Genomic DNA, 18,108 nt, shown 5'->3' with positions numbered 1-18,108 from the left:
GTCATTATAGACGAGTCACGCTTTAATTATACGGTATCATATTTTTAATATTAAATGTTTATATATAATAAATTTAAATTAATTACAGAATACATAATGAAATTGTCTCAAATATTTTATATGCTAAAAATGGTTTATAAAAACTTGAAAGCTAACAAAAGAATTAAAATATAAGAAAGCCAAAAAAAAGATGCCACTTCCAGTTACTAACAAATACTTGCATGTTAAAATAAATTTATTTTAAAGCTGGTCTCCCTCGCAACTGAAATGCTCTCCTAAAGCTATTCTTCTTGTCTGATCTGACTAGAAATATATAATAGACTTTTACGATTGAAACATATATATCTGCTTACACCATCACTACGGCCGGAACGAAACATCGAAAATTCACTTGATCTTTGATGCCATCTCCAAAATTCTAATGAAAGATGTTCGGCTCTTCCATCAACAAATTTTTGGATTCTTGCTTTCATTTGTTTCCCGGGTTAGGAATGTTATGCTTTTGATCATCTAGCACCAGAAGAAGTCAGAGTAAGCATATGGATGTACCATAACACTTGGGATGGAACATCAGTCTCATTATTGGAGATCGGGTTGAGATTCCCAAAAAAATACAATCCGGTACCCCATCTGATATATCCTCAAGATTATTTAAGCTTTAGCTATCAATTTACCGTTTCACAATGGCCTCTGAAAACTAAGTCATGTACGCAATAGCCCTGGAAACTTGCGAATAATTAAACCAACTAAATAGAATTAGGCCTGAAACAGTATGCATGAAGGCCACATCATCCATGCATTTTAAAATATTCTGGGTACAGCAATATTTAAGCTTATAAATAAAAATCTCAGAATATAATTTAACCATATAAGGAAGAGGGAGGCGTGGAGTAAGAAGAACTTCAAGTGGAGCTGTTTTCACCATGGTCAATCCAATTCCCTCTCTAATGTCGATAGGTTCATCTGATTGAGTTTCAAAATCAAACCCTTGCAGCAACGCAGCAAGTGTAAGTTGAATAACTTGAAGGGCAAATGACACTCCTCGGCACATCCTTCTGCCACTACTGAACGGTATAAATTCAAAATTCTGGCCCCTTACATCAATATCCTTGTGGGTTGTAAGAAATCTTTCTGGATGAAACCTACTAGGATCCGACCATACACGTGGATCACGATGAATCTTCCAAATATTAACAAGAAGACGTGTGCCCGCTGCTATATGGTACCCATTGATGCTGCAGTCTTCCATAGACTCGTGTGGAACTGAGAGTGGTCCAGCAGGATACAGGCGCATTATTTCCTTGAGGATGGCTTGGAGATAAACCAAATTTTTTATGTCTGATTCCTCTACTTGCCTTCTTATACCAACCTTTGCATGCAGTTCATTTTGTGCCTTCTTCAGGACATGCCGATTGTTGAGAAGTAAAGAAAGAGCCCATGTCAATGTAACTGTTGTAGTGTCCGTGGCCGCTAAGATGAGAGACTGCAAAACCATTGGAGCATATATATACACAAAAATGTTAACAGTGGGGTCTAATATCAAGTAATTAGATTCTCTGGAGATCGGATCCTAAAGGCTTGTTTTACTTAGCCTTATAAATTTACCATCCTTATTTTTTCGTCTTCAACATAAAAATCGACATTAGAAGGAAAGGAATTGACCTTCGTGATTATTATATCTCGCCAATGCATCACACATTCTTGGAATTTTAAAAAGAATGGAAACAAACTCATTATAATCAAAGATCAACGACATTTTTCTTGATTTTTATTTCTTTATGAAATAAAATGACAAAACTTCAAACCAGGAATGTAGCTTAATATCCCTTCCGTCTGCTATCAAAGCAATTATATATATTTTTTTTTCGTGTAAGTTATTGTGGCCCTTCACTAAATAGGTAACTCCCAATAGCAGTTGATTTTCCAACTGTTAGTGGTAACCGTTTATATAAACTCTTCTTCTTTGATGGAAAAAAGAAGTGACAGAGAACATAAAAACATTGAGTAGAACTAAAAACAAGTTCACTAGTCTATAAGAAAGTCTACGATTCTCCATCTATACATAGAATAAGGTCTTGAATAGAGTAGAACTGATCCTAATTTACCAGCGTCTTTCACAGTACTTGGAATTTGATTACTATGGCTAGAGGTATGTTCTTGGGCTTCCGCTTATGGTTTATTAGTATTGGTATATGTTGCTTACATGATGAAGAAGTGGAATGAAAAGATAAAAACTGGATTTGAAATGCATATATAATTGACAACAAATGTAGCCCTTTCGTTTATAGATCGACCAGTAACAACATGAACTAAGCTATTGTTTTTAATTTTCTGTTGAGCTATTGATATAAGCTCTTTTAACATGAAACAAAAATTACAGAGGATTATATAGAGAGCGTAAATTAAATTTTCAACGACAAAAAATTTTATTGGGGAAAAGATAAGGCATACCAGGAATGTAGCTTTGTTGATGGTATCAGCATCACGACCGGGAAACTCATCATCTGCATTGTCCAAAATGGACAGCATCACGTCCATGAAATCTTCCTCTTCCTTCTTCTCGTTGGAAAGTCTCTTCCTCTTGTGCTCTATTAGGGTGTGTAAATATTGTAAATACTGATTAGTTAATCTTCAGATTAGTTACAGATTAGTTAGTTAGTTAGCTTCACTAATTACATTTTGTGTTATAACTAATCCATTGTAATAGTGACTATATATAGTCTGCTTGTCTGCTTCTATTTTGGTCGACTAATAATAAAGAAAGCAGTTTATTCTTCATTCTCTCTCTTCTTCTCAGCTCATCTTCTTCTTCTTCACGAAGCTTAATATGGTATCAGAGCATATTTGATCCGCTGCAAATCTGCTCGTTTTTCTTCCTTTCTACGCTGATTGTTCTTGCCTTCGTCAATATGGCCACTCTGTCCTCGAATGCTGATGATTCCAATTCTGAAGAGCGTACAAATTCGAATCATTCTGCCATTGATGAACCTTCCAATCCTTACTATCTTCATCATTCTGACAGCCCTGGGCAAGTGCTTGTCTCGCAACAGCTCACTGATGAGAATTACACCAGTTGGAGTCGTGCGATGTTGATTGCCCTATCCGTGAAGAACAAAGTGGGATTTGTTGATGGCTCTATTTCTGAACCTAAAGGTACTGACAATAATCTACTTAATTCCTGGACTCGCAATAACAATATTGTTATATCTTGGATCTTAAATTCGGTTTCAAAGGAAATTTCTGCCAGTATTATTTTTGCTTCTTCTGCCCGAGAGATGGCTCGCTCTTAAGGATCGTTTTCAGAGAGGAATGGACCTAGAATTTTTTAGCTTAAACGTGAATTGATGAATCTGCGTCAAGAACAGAGTTCTGTTACATTTACTTCACAAAGCTGAAAACTATATGGGAAGAACTGAGTAATTACCGGCCTATTGTTCTTGTGGAAAGTGCACTTGTGACGGAGTTAAAAATCTTAACAATCATCATCAAAAGGAGTACATAATGTCTTTCTTAATGGGACTTGATGATTCTTTCTCAAGTTCGTGGTCAGTTGCTTTCTCATGGATCCGATGCCTCCTATTAATCGTGTTTTCTCTTATGTTCAAGAGGAACAGCAAGGAGAACCAATCCTTCCCCTGATCGAGCAATTCTACTGGCACAATGGCATTTGCTGTTAAAACAGATGTAGCAAGTCTGGTGGTCCTAGTTCTCAAAATTCTTATTTCACTGCTCCTAAGAATCAGAAAAGAGATATGCCTTATTGCACACATGCAAGATTTTGGACATACTGTGGATCGTTGCTACAAGATACATGGATATTTCTTGGCTATAAATTCAGATCTAACAACAATTATAATGCAGCTCTATCAAGTCTCTACTACTGATAATAAATCAGATCACTCTAATTCTTTTGGAGGTTTTGTACAGAATCTGAACTCCGATCAATATCAGCAGTAATGTCCATGCTTTCTACACATTTGAGTAGCTCAGCAAAGTTCACCAATGCTCCTGATCCTGCTCAAACAACTATCTAGCAGGTATTTGCTTCTCTGTTCTTCTGAGTCCTTTATTTTCCTCCAATCAATTCTGGATTGTAGACCAGGAGCTACTCGACATATTTGTTCAAGCTGGTCGTTTTGTTTCTCTGAATTGTTCATCACACGACAGTACTTTGCCAAATAATTCTCAGATTTGGTTCTTTTGGTGGTGATGTTAAATTGCATTTTGATCTTGTGCTTAAGGATGTACTGTTTGTTCCTCAATTCAAATCAACTTGATCTCAGTCAATGCTTTAGTAACTAGATCTGCCCTAAGTGAGTTTTCTCACTGACTGTTTTGTTATCTAGGATCTTCCACCAGAGGGATTGGCAGGGGTGACAAAGTTCAAGATCTCTATTTCTTAATGTTCGTTGTTTGAATTCTAATTCCAATGCTTTTGTCAATAATGTTTTTGCTCACATTTGGCATATAGATTAGGACATATTTTTTAAGAGACTTGATTCTTTGAAAGATCAGTTGAAATGTGATGTAACTAGATTACATAAGGTGGATCCTTGTTATATTTGCCCCTCTGCTAAGCAAAGAGGCTACCTTTTGAATCAAATAATCATTTGTCCAAATTTCCTTTGATCTTGTGCACTGTGATATTGGGGGCCATATCCAACTGTTTCTTATACTGGTCATCGATTTTTTTGACTCTTGTGATGATTGCACTCGGTTCACTGGGGGTATTTGTTGAAGAATAAGTCTGATGCTGTCTCTGTGATACCAAGTTTTTCAACATGGTTTCAACTCAGTTTAATGCCAAAATCAAGGTGTTTCGATCTGATAATGCACCTGAGTTATCTTTTGCTGAGTTTCTTCAAGATCAGGGTGTTTTGCATCAGTTTTCATGCGTTGAAAGGCCTCAACAAAACTCAGTTGTAAAGCGCAAACATCAGCACTTATTGAATGTGCTCGGTCATTGTTTTTTCAATCCAGGATTCCAGTTTCTTTTTGGACAGATTGTGTTCTTACGGCAGCTTCTGATTAACAGAACTCTCCCCACTATTGAGACACAGCACACATTTCAGTTGCTATACAAAACAGCTCCTGATTACACTGTTTTTCGAGTCTTTGGTGTTTAGCATTGTTTCCACCTTAGCTGCTCATCGAACCAAGTTCCAACTCGTGCCGAGTTTGTGCTTTCTTGGATATCCGCCTGGTGTGAAAGGTTATAAGTTCTATGATGTAGAAACCAACAAGTGTTCTTTCCCGCGATGATGTGTTTATGAGGAAGTGTTCCTTCTCATGTTGTTACTAGTTCGATCAGGTTCCTAGTCTGTTTCCAGATTTAGTTCTGCCCCATTCTTCATTACAAGCTCCTTTTATTCAGATCTTGATTCCTCACTGTTCATGATCCACTTGTCTCTAGTGATACTTTACTTCAGCAGCCAATATTCCAGTAAATGATACTCCAGCACTGCTTCTTCATCTGCTGGTGTTGTTTTTCGCAAATCTACCAGGATGATTCATCAACCTCCTTACTTGAAGGATTACCACTGCAATTTGCTTGTCTGGTTCTTCTACTCCTCTCCACTTCTGCATATTATCCAATCTCTAAATATATATTATCATGGCCTTTCGGATTTCCACAGGCAGTTTGTGCTCAGTGATCTTCTCAGGTTGACCTCAATACTATCACCAAGCCGTGAAGTTCCTGAATGGAGATTGGCTATGCATGAAGAGTTAAAAGCTATGGAGGAAAATAACACTTGGACTGTCACTTCTCTCCTCATGACAAACATACCATTGGCTGAAATGGATTTATAAGATCAACTAAATCGATGGATCTATTGAGCGACATAAGGCTTGTTTGGTAGCTAAAGGCTATACAACACAGAAGGTTTGGACTTTATTGACACTTTTTCTCCAGTAGCAAAATTAGTGACTGTAAAGGTTCTTCTTGCCCTTGCTGCCTCCATAATTGGCACTAGCCTAACTCGATGTCAATAATGCTTTTTTAAATGGCGATCTTTTTGAGGAAGTCTATATGGATCTCCCTCTAGGCTATCCTAGACAGGGGGAGTCTTCTCCATCTCAAGGCAAACTCGTAGTAAGCTTCACAAGTCAATTTATGGTCTCAAGCAAGCCTCGAGACAATGGTATTCAAAATTTTCTCAAGCCTTGATCAAGTTTGGCTTTCTTCACTCCAAGTCCGATTATTCTTTACAAAGAGTCATGGGTCCTCGTTTATTGCTCTTCTCGTTTATGTGGATGATATCATCCTAATAGCCCTTCACCTCAAGCTATTGATGAGCTCAAACAGTTTCTGCTAACTCAATTTAAGCTAAAAGATCTTGGTGGTCTCAAATACTTCCTTGGTCTTGAGATTGCTCAATCCAAACAGGGTATGCACTTTCTCAACGTCATTAACCTTACAATTGCTTGAGGACTCTGGTTACTTGGCTTGTAAGCCCATTGTTGTTCCCATGGATCAAAACTCAGTTGACTGCTACTGAAGGTGAATTGCTTTATGATGATTACACACTATGACGGCTTGTTGGGAAACTCTTTACCTCACTTTGTCTCGCCCAGTATCACTTTTGCAGTTCACAAGCTCACTCAATCTTGGCCCAACTTGCCTTCCTATCTCAAGGCGGTGCATCATCTACTTCGTTATCTCAAGAACAGTCCTGGCCAAGGGTTGCTGTTTTCATCTCATTCTTCCTTACCTTAAAGCATTCTCTGATGCTGATTGGGGATCATGTCTTGATTCTCGTGCTCCGTACAGGTTTTTGCATCTTTATTGGAGATCTTTTAGTCTATTGGAAGGCCAAAGCAGACCACCATCTCTCGATCATTAGCTAAAGCTGGTATTGAGTCTTTCCTCTACTGCCAGTTAGCTCTCATGGTTGTAGCAACTTCTTCAAGATTTTCAAGTCACAGTTGCTTCTCCTGCTTGCTATATTGTGACAATCAAGCTGCGATACATATTGCCTTAATCCAACCTTTCATGAATGCACTAAGCATATCGAAATAGATTGCCATTTTGTTCGTGAAAGAGTTGCTTTGGGAGTTCCAAATGTGTGCCCATTGTTCTCAATACCAATTGGCTGACCTGTTACTAAACCTCTTCCCTCTACTCAGTTTTTTTCTGTTGTCCAAGATGGCTGTAAAAGACATTTACCAGCCACCTTGAGGGGGAGTATTAAGGTGTGTAAATATTGTAAATACTGATTAGTTGTTAATCTTCAGATTAGTTACAGATTAGTTAGTAGTTAGCTTCACTAATTACATTTTATGTTATAACTAATCATTGTAATAATGACTATATAGTCTGCTTGTCTGCTTCTATTTGGTCGACTAATAATAAAGAAGCAGTTTTATTATTTCTCTCTTCTTCTCAGCTCATCTTCTTCTTTTTCACGAAGCTTAATATGCTCTTCTAACCATTTTTGAGCAACAATCTCTATTTCTTTGGAGTCTTCTTCATCGACCTCTTCGCCCCCTTATCCACCACCTAGAAATGGTAGCGCATCTGACACCACGAACTTACCAATAAATGCAAAAAAATTCGTTAGTTCCTCTTTCCATGCATTACTCACTTCACCCTCTTGTGAAGTGCAGCGCTTTCCTACAACTATCTTTAAAATAATATTAAGTGTTATGTCCCCAAGCCATCTTTTCATCGCCGCCAACACCTTGTTTGAATCACTGCTTTTGTTCTGCATCCATAGCTCACATAACTCTTTCAAAGAAGTCTTCACCTCGGATGCCCGTACATGCTTTAACTTCTCAAGCCGATGGTTTGAGAGAACCTCAAGTGTTAATATCTTGCGTACTTGACGCCAGTAGGGGCCATATGGGCTGAAGCTAATCATAGCAAACTTGTAGCCTAAAAGCTCCATGGCCATTGCTTTTGGACGATTGGCAAGATTTGGTCATGGGTAGTGAGGCACTCTTTAGCAATCTCCCAATTACTCACCACTAAAGCTTGGTGCACGCCCATCTTGACTGTGAAGATCGGTCCATACTTATCAGCCATGTTGCTCAACACTCTATGAGGCGGTTTTGGGCCGCGTAAAAGGTGTAGATGACCAATCAAAGGCCATGCCCCACCCGCTTCTGGTGCTGCATTCTTCTTGCTTCTATTTCTCAGCAAATTTCTTATTATCGCCAATAACAGAGAGTAGAGAAAGACGGCCAAAATTGCAGCAATAGCTGTTTTATGTGATGAAAGAAAATAGTCCATTGCTATTAAGTAGAGACTCGCACCTACGTTTAAATAAGGAGTCAGGACGAAAAATCTAATTTAGAAACTATAATGAAGGGACCTCTTCATCAAAATCTAATTTAGAAACTATAATGAAGGGACCTCTTCATCTCCATTTATAGAGTATTCACGTATTAATTAAACAATAGAAAATACAACTGTGCAGAAATGTGTGTCGCTCGACCATCTTTTTTATGATTAAGTATGTCGGTTGCCATTTCTAGAAAAATGAAGAAGAAGATCCAGTCCCTTTCTAAATTAAGCGGCATGGGCATGGCATCCTTATCTTGGTTGGATTCTTATCTGCTAGTTCGTGTGCCTCAAGTGAACCCTTGATATACTCAATGTAGTAATTATTTTGTCTCTTAAGGGGCAAGGCTTAACAATATTTGTCAATATATAAAACTGAGTTAACCACTTTTTCCTATCCAAATAATGGTTTAATGACACTTTTCTAACCACAAACTTTTAAAATACCATTTTATTACTCAAATTTATATTCTGATGACGAACAGAGAGCAAACTCCATTCAAACTATTGAGGCTTTTGAAGAGGAGAGACCAATAAGTCTTTTGGTGGTAGAAGGTAAATTTTGGTAGTTAGGATTGATCGAAATTTAACTTTGGAGGGACGACTACGTAAAACCCTAATCGTTCGATTGTCGACGATTGGTGGGGTTGGTGGGAATAGGGTTTGAGTGGTTTTTGTGAGTGATAATCGAAAAAGAGAATTATGATGATGTAGGGTCGCAACTATGCTAGAATCGAAAACATAATATAAATTTAGGTAATAAAATGATATTTTAAAAGTATGTGGGTGGGAAAAAGTATTTTACCCATAAAACTATTGAGAAAAATTCTGAAACGATATCGGCTTCGTTTGGTTCAAGATTAGGAATACTACTCTTAGTATTCCCAAAAAAGTTAAACAGTAAAATACCCAAAAACTTTCGGCTTCGTTTGGTTCAAGATTGGGAATACTACTCTTAGTATTCCCAAAAAAGTTAAACAGTAAAATACCCAAAAACTCTCATTTTTGGGAATACTATTTTCAATATTATTCAATTTTTTTTAAACCCTCTAAATTTGTTAATTCAATTAAATACCCCTAAATATTTTTTTTAAAATTATAAAAACACCCCAACAATCCACATTTACCATATTCCGGCCACCACCGTCGGAAAATGGCCGGAATCTGATAGGATGGCGCACTACCGGCTGAATCTGGCCGGTAGTGCGCCGATCTAGCCTTTTCCGGCCAGATCCACGGTGGATCTGGCCGGAAAAGGCCAGATCTAAGGCCAAAGATCTGGCCGTTGATGGCCAGATCTTTGGCCGTAACAGTCGGTCACGACGGCCAACAAACGGTCGCCGTTGACCATCAACGACAACCGTTTGTTGGCCGTCGTTGAGAGCAAATACGGCTAGATCTACCGTGGATCTGGCCGGAAAAGGCCATATCGGCGCATGACCGGCAAGATCCAGCCGGTCATGCACCGATAAGGAGACTCCGGCCACCTCCGGTGGTGGTGGCCGGCTGGGGGTGTTTGAGGGTGGGTTGGGGGTGTTTTTGTTAACTTTTACTGTTTTATTATATGGGGTATTTTGTAAAAAAACAAACATAAGGGGCATTTTATTAATTTATAAATCCTACATCGTAATACCTGCCCAATTCAACTTTTTTTTAACTTTTTTCAAAAAACTTTTCTCAAAACCCCCAAATTTTGAACCAAACGAAGCCATCATTTTTTATGATTCTCTCCTAACAAGCAAATTTCTTAAAACATGCTGGTTTGTGCATCACTGGCAAGATTTATATGTTTTTTTCTCACTAAAAGATAAACTAGTATCCGTTCTTACACTCATTACATTAATAATAATTATTATTATCACGGATGTTAACATAACAATGTCAATATTAATGTTTTAAAACTTTGATAATTTGCACGACTCTTCTCCCTAATTAGCATGTAATAAAAGCTGAACGCAATTGAAAAAGTACAAAATAAGAGAAAAGACCATTGTGCGGAAAAATACTTCAGCAGCCGCTTTCGAGAATCGTGATTAAGTATGTGGGTTGCCATTTCTAGGTAAAAGGAAGATCTAGCCCCTTCCTAGAACGTATTTTACATCTCTATCTCTGCCCTGTGGCACAACGTACTAATGGGTTTGGCCTCGATTTACTTCATAAAGCTCTTGTCGTTTCCTTCCCTTACCAATTAAAGAAAAATCCGAAATTCCTTTCACTTTGGGCCTAGTAGGTTAGCCGAAATTGTTCACTTCGATCTAGACCCGCAATGTTTGTTTTTAGACTTCATGAAAGTGTTATTCACCCAAAACATATCTTTTTAGTTTAGTGAGAATTGAATCCTCAGTTATTTGTTAGCAATGTAAGATGTGATGAACTCCTTACCTTATAGCGAAACTACAATTGGTACCTCCATTTCAAAAACTATCAACGTTTCACCCTTCATTAGAATCCATTACTAGATTTTGGGCTCCAACATTATTTCAAACGTTGAAATGACCTTATTACCCTTAGTTTTTGGATTGTCAAATAATAACTGGAATTATAAATCACAAAATTAATGATAACTCCCCAACTAATAACAAATAAATAAAAATCCATAATAGGTTAATCCAAAATATAGAACAAATTAAACGGATCTTCCAAAGTTAATCAACCATATAAAGAAGCAGAGAGGCGTCGAGTAATGAGGACTTGAAGTGGAGCTGCTTTCTCCAGAGTCAATCCCAAGCCTTCGCCCATGTCAACGGCTTCATCCAATGGGGTTGCAAAATCAAAGCTATGCAGCAAAGCAGCAAGTGTAAGTTGCATAACTTGTTGGGCAAATGACACTCCAGGGCACATTCTTCTGCCACTACCGAATGGTAGAAGTTCAAAATTCTGGCCTCTAACATCAACCTCCTTGTGGGTCGTAAGAAATCTTTCTGGCTGAAACTTGCAGGGGTCCTTCCAAACATGAGGATCACGATGAATCTTCCAGAGATTTAAAAAAAGACGCGTGCCTGCTGGGACATGGTAGTCTTGAACTTTGCAGTCTTCCATAGACTCGTGTGGAACGGCGAGTGGTGCAGCAGGGTATAAACGCATTGTTTCCTTGAGGATGGCTTGGAGGTAAATCAGGTTTTTCATGTCTGACTCGTTTACTTGCCTTGCCGTACCAATCTGGACATCTAATTCATTTTGCGCCTTCTTCAGGACATGGCGATTGTTAAGAAGTAAAGAGAGAGCCCAAGTCAATGTAATTGCTGTGGTGTCCGAGGCTGCTAATATGAGAGCCTGCAAAATGATACAGATTATATAGAGCATATATTTTTAAAGTTTGAATGAAATGATAAGGTTTTACAATTATGTATACGTACTAGGTTAAAGCCTAAACTGGACTTGAAATATGGCCAAATGCGTAATTCGACACCATATGCTCCTTGTTGTTTATAGATCAATGGAATAGTAACATTAAGCATTGAGGTGTTGTTTATTTAATGAAGTTTTATAACCGAGATAAAGTACTATTTCTCTGCAAAGAAAACTTTTATTGATGTGTTACTAGAGGCATACCAGGCATGTAGCTTTAATGACGGTATCAACATCACGATCAGGAAACTCATTTGGATCATCCAAAAGGAATAACATCACGTCCATGAAGTCTTCCTCTTCCTTCATCTCGCTGGAAACTCTCTTGCTCTTGTGCTCTTCCAACCATCCTTGAACAACAATGTCTAACTTTTTTGCCGATTTCTTCATTAATATTTCGATTCCCCCTATGTCCAACCACCTCAGAAATGGTAGAGCATCTGACACCACGAACTTACCACTCAATTCAAAAAAGTTCGTTAATTCCTCTTTCCATTTGTCATTACTCTCATCACCCTCTTGCAAACTAATTCTCTTTCCCACAATTATCCTTAAAATCACCTTAAGGGTTACGTCCCCAAACCTTCTTTTCATGTCCACCAAAACCCTATCCGAGCTACCACTTTTCTGAACCCATAGCTCATATAACTCTTTTAACGAAGCTTTCACCTCAGATTGTCGTACATGTTTTAGCCTCTCAAGCCGATGGTTGGAGAGAAGCTCTAGTGTTGCTATCTTGCGTACTTGACGCCAGTAGGAGCCATATGGGCTAAAGCCTATCATGGAAAAGTTGTAGCCAAGAAGCTCCAAAGCGATTGTTCTTGGACGATTAGCAAAGACTTTGTCATTGGTAGTGAGACAGTCTTTAGCAATCTCCCAACTGCTTACCACTAAAATTTGATGAACCCCCATCATCATACTGAAGATTGGTCCGTACTTGTCAGCCATTTTTCCTAACACCATGAAAGTTGGTTTTGGGCCTCCTAAGAGGTGTAGATGACCAATAACAGGCCACGCTCCATCGGCTTCTGGTGCTACTCTTTTCTTGCTTCCGTTCCTTTGTACGATTAATCTTGATATCAATAAGAAAGTGTAGAGAAAGACCGCAAAAATTGCAGCGACCGCAACGATTTTTAGTAAAAATTCCATTGATGCTGGGTGTACTTCCGCTGCAAATTACTTCCTTTATGAGAAGTACTAGATATTTTCATGTACGGGTACTTTCTGAGGTGTAATAATTAACTTGCTGTTTATGGATCAGTAATAGTTGATCGATCTATTCAACAAAAGTGGAACATTTGAGTCTAACAACGCTCCACATATTTGCCAATGAAATAATTGAGCCCAAAAAACATTATTACATTCTTGTCAATTTTGGCTGCCGTCCTTATTTTCTAAATCATTAATTATTTATCTGAATATCTGATTTATTGATATTTTAGTGAAGGGGATGGGGACGGGATGGGCTATATGGACCCTATCACCCTAATGCGGTGCGTGACCGCGTCTTCTTATTCTCCGTGTGGTGCGTCTTTTAGCAATTGAAAAAGAAACCTTCATCAGATTTTTGTGCTTTTCAAAGAACTGCTTCTGCAATTTGTTTTGGTAGTTTAAGAATACTGAGCAATCAATTTTTAAAATATTAGAATACCTAATCTGTTAATAAATTTAAAAGATTGATGGATTAAAAAAAAAAAATTACTGGAATTGATTAAATTTTAAAAGAGACGTGGGTAGGTGATTGAGTTTAATGTCAAGACTTAAATTCCTAATATAACTTGAAACAAACAAATAGACTGTCTGACAAAATTTGGTGACTGGAAAGCATCTAAACTTACGTGGAACGGCGAATGGTAAGAGAGGACGGGTTGAATTCCTGGAATATATTAGTATTTAATATTTGAATTAAATGCTTACCTGTCATTATCTCCAATTAATTCAACCCATGTGCCCACAAAATCCTTCAATTTGCTTGTGGTGTTGATTGTGATGCTATTTAGTTAATTATATTAAGTTTTATAGGATGCGTTTGGTTCATTATTTTGGATAGAATTTTGGGAATAATATTGGATAGTCGAATAGGGGAGTATTACGAGATAAAATTTAAAAATTTATAAAAAAACCCCTAGGTTTACTAATTTAATTAAACACCCTAATATATAAAATGACAAAAATACCCCTACCACCTGCAGTGCCAGATTCCAGCCACCATCGTCGGAATCTGGTTGAAAAATTACGTTACAATATAGACCGGTCAAATCTATGTCGTAACGCATCGTTATAGCCTTTTTCGACCAGATCCACCACGGATCTGACCGGAAAAGGCCAGATCTACGGCCTGCTATGGCAATCGACGGCCGAAAAAGACCAAAACGACGACCATCTTTGATCGTCAACAATGGCCAGATCTGGCCTTTTTCGACCAAATCCACTGTGGATCTGGCTGGAAAAGGCCAGATCGGTGAATTACTGGCCAGTTATGGGTCACAGGGGTATTTTTGTTATTTTTTAAACTTTTTTCAGGGGGTATTTAATGAAATTAATAACCTTATGGGGTCTAAAAGTAATTACAAAAAATTGGGTAATATTTCTAGAATAATATGCCAAAGATTATTTGGAGAATATGATTGAGAATATGGGCAGGAATAATGAACCAAACACGCCCATAGTTTTTTTTTTTTTTTTTTTGTTGTAACCATAATGTTGGATGGCACACACTTCAGTTAATCCTTAAGACTTATTGAACACTCTATAAACCTAATATTTCAGATAAGCCATAAATATGATAGATAATCCCAAGATGGTTTGAACCTAAGAAATCAATAAAGAAAGTAAACTTTTTTCATCATCATGTCAATCCCTTAGGTTAAGTTTTATAGTTTGGTTTCCTCGGCGGCTCAAATTAACTCATGTCCACTATAATCCTAGGTACATGTGATGATGCATGGAAGTAGCCAATCTTTATGGTGTCATAGGCATGATCGTTGAATAAATCGACAGAAACACATCATTGATCAATAAAAAATATAGAAGAGTATACATCAATTATCATTGAATTAAATCCATTTAAGCATATAAAGAAGGAGAAAGTCGTGGAGTGAGAAGAAGTTCGAGTGGAGCGATTTTAACAAGAGTAATTACTGTCCCTTCTCTCAGACGGGGTTGCAAATTCAAACCCATGCAGCAAAGAAGTAAGTGTAAGTCTCATAACATGAAGGCCAAACGACACTCCAGGGCACATTCTTCTGCCGCTACTAAACGGCGTGTATTCAAAATTCTGGCCTATCACATCAAATTCCTTGTGGGTCGTAAGAAATCTTTCTGGCTGAAACTTACAAGGGTCCAACCAAACACAAGGATCACGATGAATCTTCCAAAGATTAATAAAGAGCCGTGTGCCCGCCGGTACATGGTACTCAAGAACGGTGCAATCTTCTGTAGATTCATGTGGAAGTACGAGTGGACCAGCAGGGTATAGACGCATGGTTTCCTTCAGGATGGCCTGGAGATAAGTTAAATTTTTTATGTCCGACTCCCTCGCTTGCCTTTCTGAATGTCTAATTCATTCTGAGCTTTCTTTAAGACATCGGGGTTGTTGAGAAGTAAAGACAGAGCCCACGTCAATGTAACTGTTGAAGTGTCTGCGGCCGCTATGAGAGCCTACAAAGTTAGTAGAGAGGGGAAAATTGGCAGATAATGTTAAACAATAATACTATATAAATCTCACCAAGATTTCCAAGGTAGCAAAAAATAAATGGAAGAGTGCAATAAAAAGTCAAACTCATTATATTCACTATTTTATTTATTTTTTAACATATCACTTTGTATATAAATCTTTGTAAGTGCAGTATTACTCAATGTTAAAACTTATAATTCTCTATTAATTCTATCTCTCCTATGTATCATCATTTGTTCTTCTTAGCCTTATCTCAATTAATTTTATGTTCTGTACGTTCTCAATTTTAAACTTTTTCAAATGTACAAACCTTGTCAAAACAAAAAGAAAATTACAAGAAAGTTTGGAAGCAAGGTTTGGCTGTATTTGATACTAAAAAAAGTTTGCAACTGACAATTACCTACTTTCCATTGAAATCTATTAATAAAATCCGTTTAAAAAAGGACAATATAGTAATTTTATATCCAACCAAAAAATAAATTTTAATATTCATCATTAATTTTAAATTAATCCATGTTGATACAGAATTCTATACCAACTAGAGTGATCCGATCAATCTTGCCGAGATCGAAACAGATGTGTGCGTGATTAGTGAAAATCAGCAATGAATATGAATGAAATGAATTAAAAGCAAAAAGATTTTTAAAGTGGTTTGGTGAGGTTAACAACCTACGTCCATTGTGTTTTTTTATTTGTTGTGAGAGCTTACAATGCAAATCTTATCTGAAATTTGTAACCCCTTCCTCATTGTTTGAAGGGGTTTTTATACAAGATTCATGCAAAGAAAAGAGCGAAATTAAGGGCATTACAATTGATCTAGATAGCAATTCCGATATTCTCGCGATTGGGCACTGTGATTGCGCAGTGATTGCTATTGATCAAATCATTCCAGTAATATCTAGGATCTGAAGCAAAGAGATCCCAGTTCAACCTTGCCGGGATCGGAACCGATGTGTGCGTGATTAGTGAAAATCAGCAATGAATATGAATGAAATGAATTAAAAGCAAAGAGATTTTTAAAGTGGTTTGGTGAGGTTAACAACCTATGTCCATTGTGTTTTTTTATTTGTTGTGAGAACTTACAATGCAATCCTTATCTGAAATTTGTAACCCCTTCCTCATTGTTTGAAGGGGTTTTTAAACAAGATTCGTGCAAAGAAAAGAGCGAAATTAAAGGCATTACAATTGATCCGGATCGCAATTCCGATATTCTCGTGATTGGGCAATGATCACTGTTGATCGAGTCATTCCCATAATATCTAGGATCTGAAGTAATCTGGAGATTGATTGAATAATTCTTCAAATTGGTTGCGACTAGCTTTATTGGGTTGAGCTATATCTCGACAAGCTTATGTTGGGTTGATCAATCATAGTTGTTGAGCTCATTATGGGTCGAGCTATATCCTTGAGTTGGCCAGAGCTTGGCGGAAAAATCACACACAACATTTGCCCCCTAGTGTTCGATGCTTGTTTTGGGCTTCGAAGACTATTGCTCGATCTAATGCCGAGTTCTGCCTCAACAGTGAGTCTCCGAGTGCATGTTCAACCATGTCCCCATGATCGACCTTGTGCTTGGCTAACGTACCTCACACTTGGATCTTTATTCCTCACGGTACCTGTCAAAACTAAGAATATGAACAGTTAGGGTATAAAGGTAATTTTTGCATGGTCGTCCTGCATTAAATGCGGTAGCCTTTGTCAGTTACGTTTCATCGCGCATGGGCAACAATAGCTGTTTACACGCAAAGTTAAGGTAACGTGCGGCGATGGTTATCATTACTGCAATCTGACAGTTCGTCGCTCCCTGTGGATGGTCAACACGTGGCCACATCCAAGGGCTAAGATTACTCGATAAATGAAGGGTGATGATCGACTTTAAGTCGACGGCCACGATTAAACCCCGTCCTTTCGTCTCCCATGCAAACCACTATAAAAGGTGGCGAAAAACTTCGGAGTAATCACTTTGAAAGTTATTTTGACTCTCTTGCTGCTCTCCGCTGTTGCTCTTGCATCATGGCGATGGTTTTTCTCACGAGTTCTCAACACTTTCCCCATTCTGGTAAGGCTTCTCTTCCTTATTCTCTTTTGTTTTTCTGATTTTTATGTCCAAGGGTGGCTAGCCACATTGGATGTTTTAAGGTTTTAGTTGGGTTTTTTGGGTGCGTCTCCAATGGTCTCGAGTTGGTCGTGTACTTTCACTGCATTACGCGAGCTATCTTGGGTTCCTGAAATAGAAGCGAGTGTGGAATGGTCGCCGATTTGTTCGAGCTCTAACACATGTTCACTTCTTTTTTCAGGTACCCAAAGTCGAGTTACAACCATGTCGTCGTCTAGCAGTCGTACAATAGATCGTATATTCGATTAGCTGGTAGGCTCGATAGCCCTTGGGGATGTGTCCCTCGAGATATCTGAAGAATTCATTACCAGAATTTCGGACCCTAATGCTGCGGGCTTGTCGATTGTGCTTCGATCCAACTGGCTCATTCCCCGCCATCCCCAACCCACAGGCTGCGAAGAGAACAGCAATCGTCGATCACCATCGAGGATCTTGAACGTATAAGAGCGGTCTATGCGCCACAACTTAACTTAATGGTTCCCGAGGAATATACTCGAAAAAAGCCTCCACCTGGATGGGTAGTAATTTTCGAGACTCTCCTTAGGTGCGGGGTATCCATTCCCCCACGCTACTTCATCGATAACGTGTTAAGGCGATTCGACATCGTTCCTCTCCAACTAACGACCAACTCTTATGTGAACATCATCACGATGTACATCACGTACATAATCGCTAAATTGGCTG

General features: G+C 38.2%; 2 protein-coding genes and 1 pseudogene across 2 annotated transcripts; all 3 read right to left on the bottom strand.

Moving 5' to 3' along the window:
• Positions 1-228: 228 nt before the first annotated feature.
• LOC116126850 (cytochrome P450 CYP82D47-like) lies at positions 229-8,390 on the bottom strand. Its single transcript, XM_031412529.1, is given in 5 exon segments — positions 229-1,483; positions 2,452-2,583; positions 7,419-7,918; positions 7,921-8,315; positions 8,357-8,390. Coding segments are annotated over 4 exon segments (1,731 nt in total). The 5' UTR covers positions 8,234-8,315; positions 8,357-8,390; the 3' UTR covers positions 229-697.
• A 2,543-nt stretch (positions 8,391-10,933) lies between these two features.
• LOC116126821 (cytochrome P450 CYP82D47-like) lies at positions 10,934-12,934 on the bottom strand. Its single transcript, XM_031412494.1, has 2 exons — positions 11,837-12,934; positions 10,934-11,557 (listed from the first exon to the last, which is right to left on the bottom strand). The coding sequence occupies exons 1-2, from the start codon at positions 12,779-12,781 to the stop codon at positions 10,934-10,936; spliced, it is 1,569 nt and encodes a 522-aa protein (XP_031268354.1). The 5' UTR covers positions 12,782-12,934.
• Positions 12,935-14,756: 1,822 nt separating this feature from the next.
• On the bottom strand, positions 14,757-17,363 carry LOC116126820 (annotated as a pseudogene).
• Positions 17,364-18,108: the final 745 nt, after the last annotated feature.

This window comes from Pistacia vera, unplaced genomic scaffold (genome assembly GCF_008641045.1).
Source record: "Pistacia vera cultivar Batoury unplaced genomic scaffold, PisVer_v2 Contig184, whole genome shotgun sequence".
NCBI classification, from domain to species: Eukaryota; Viridiplantae; Streptophyta; class Magnoliopsida; order Sapindales; family Anacardiaceae; genus Pistacia; species Pistacia vera.
Note: the sequence above shows the minus strand (reverse complement) of the source record. Positions and strands in the feature narration are given on the sequence as shown.

Coding starts and splice junctions, on each gene's coding strand:
- LOC116126821 (XM_031412494.1), bottom strand. CDS start 12,781: ATGGAATTTTTACTAAAAATCGTTGCGGTCGCTGCAATTTTTGCGGTC. Junction 11,558..11,836: donor TCATTAAAGCTACATGCCTG/GTATGCCTCTAG, acceptor ATCATTTTGCAG/GCTCTCATATTAGCAGCCTC.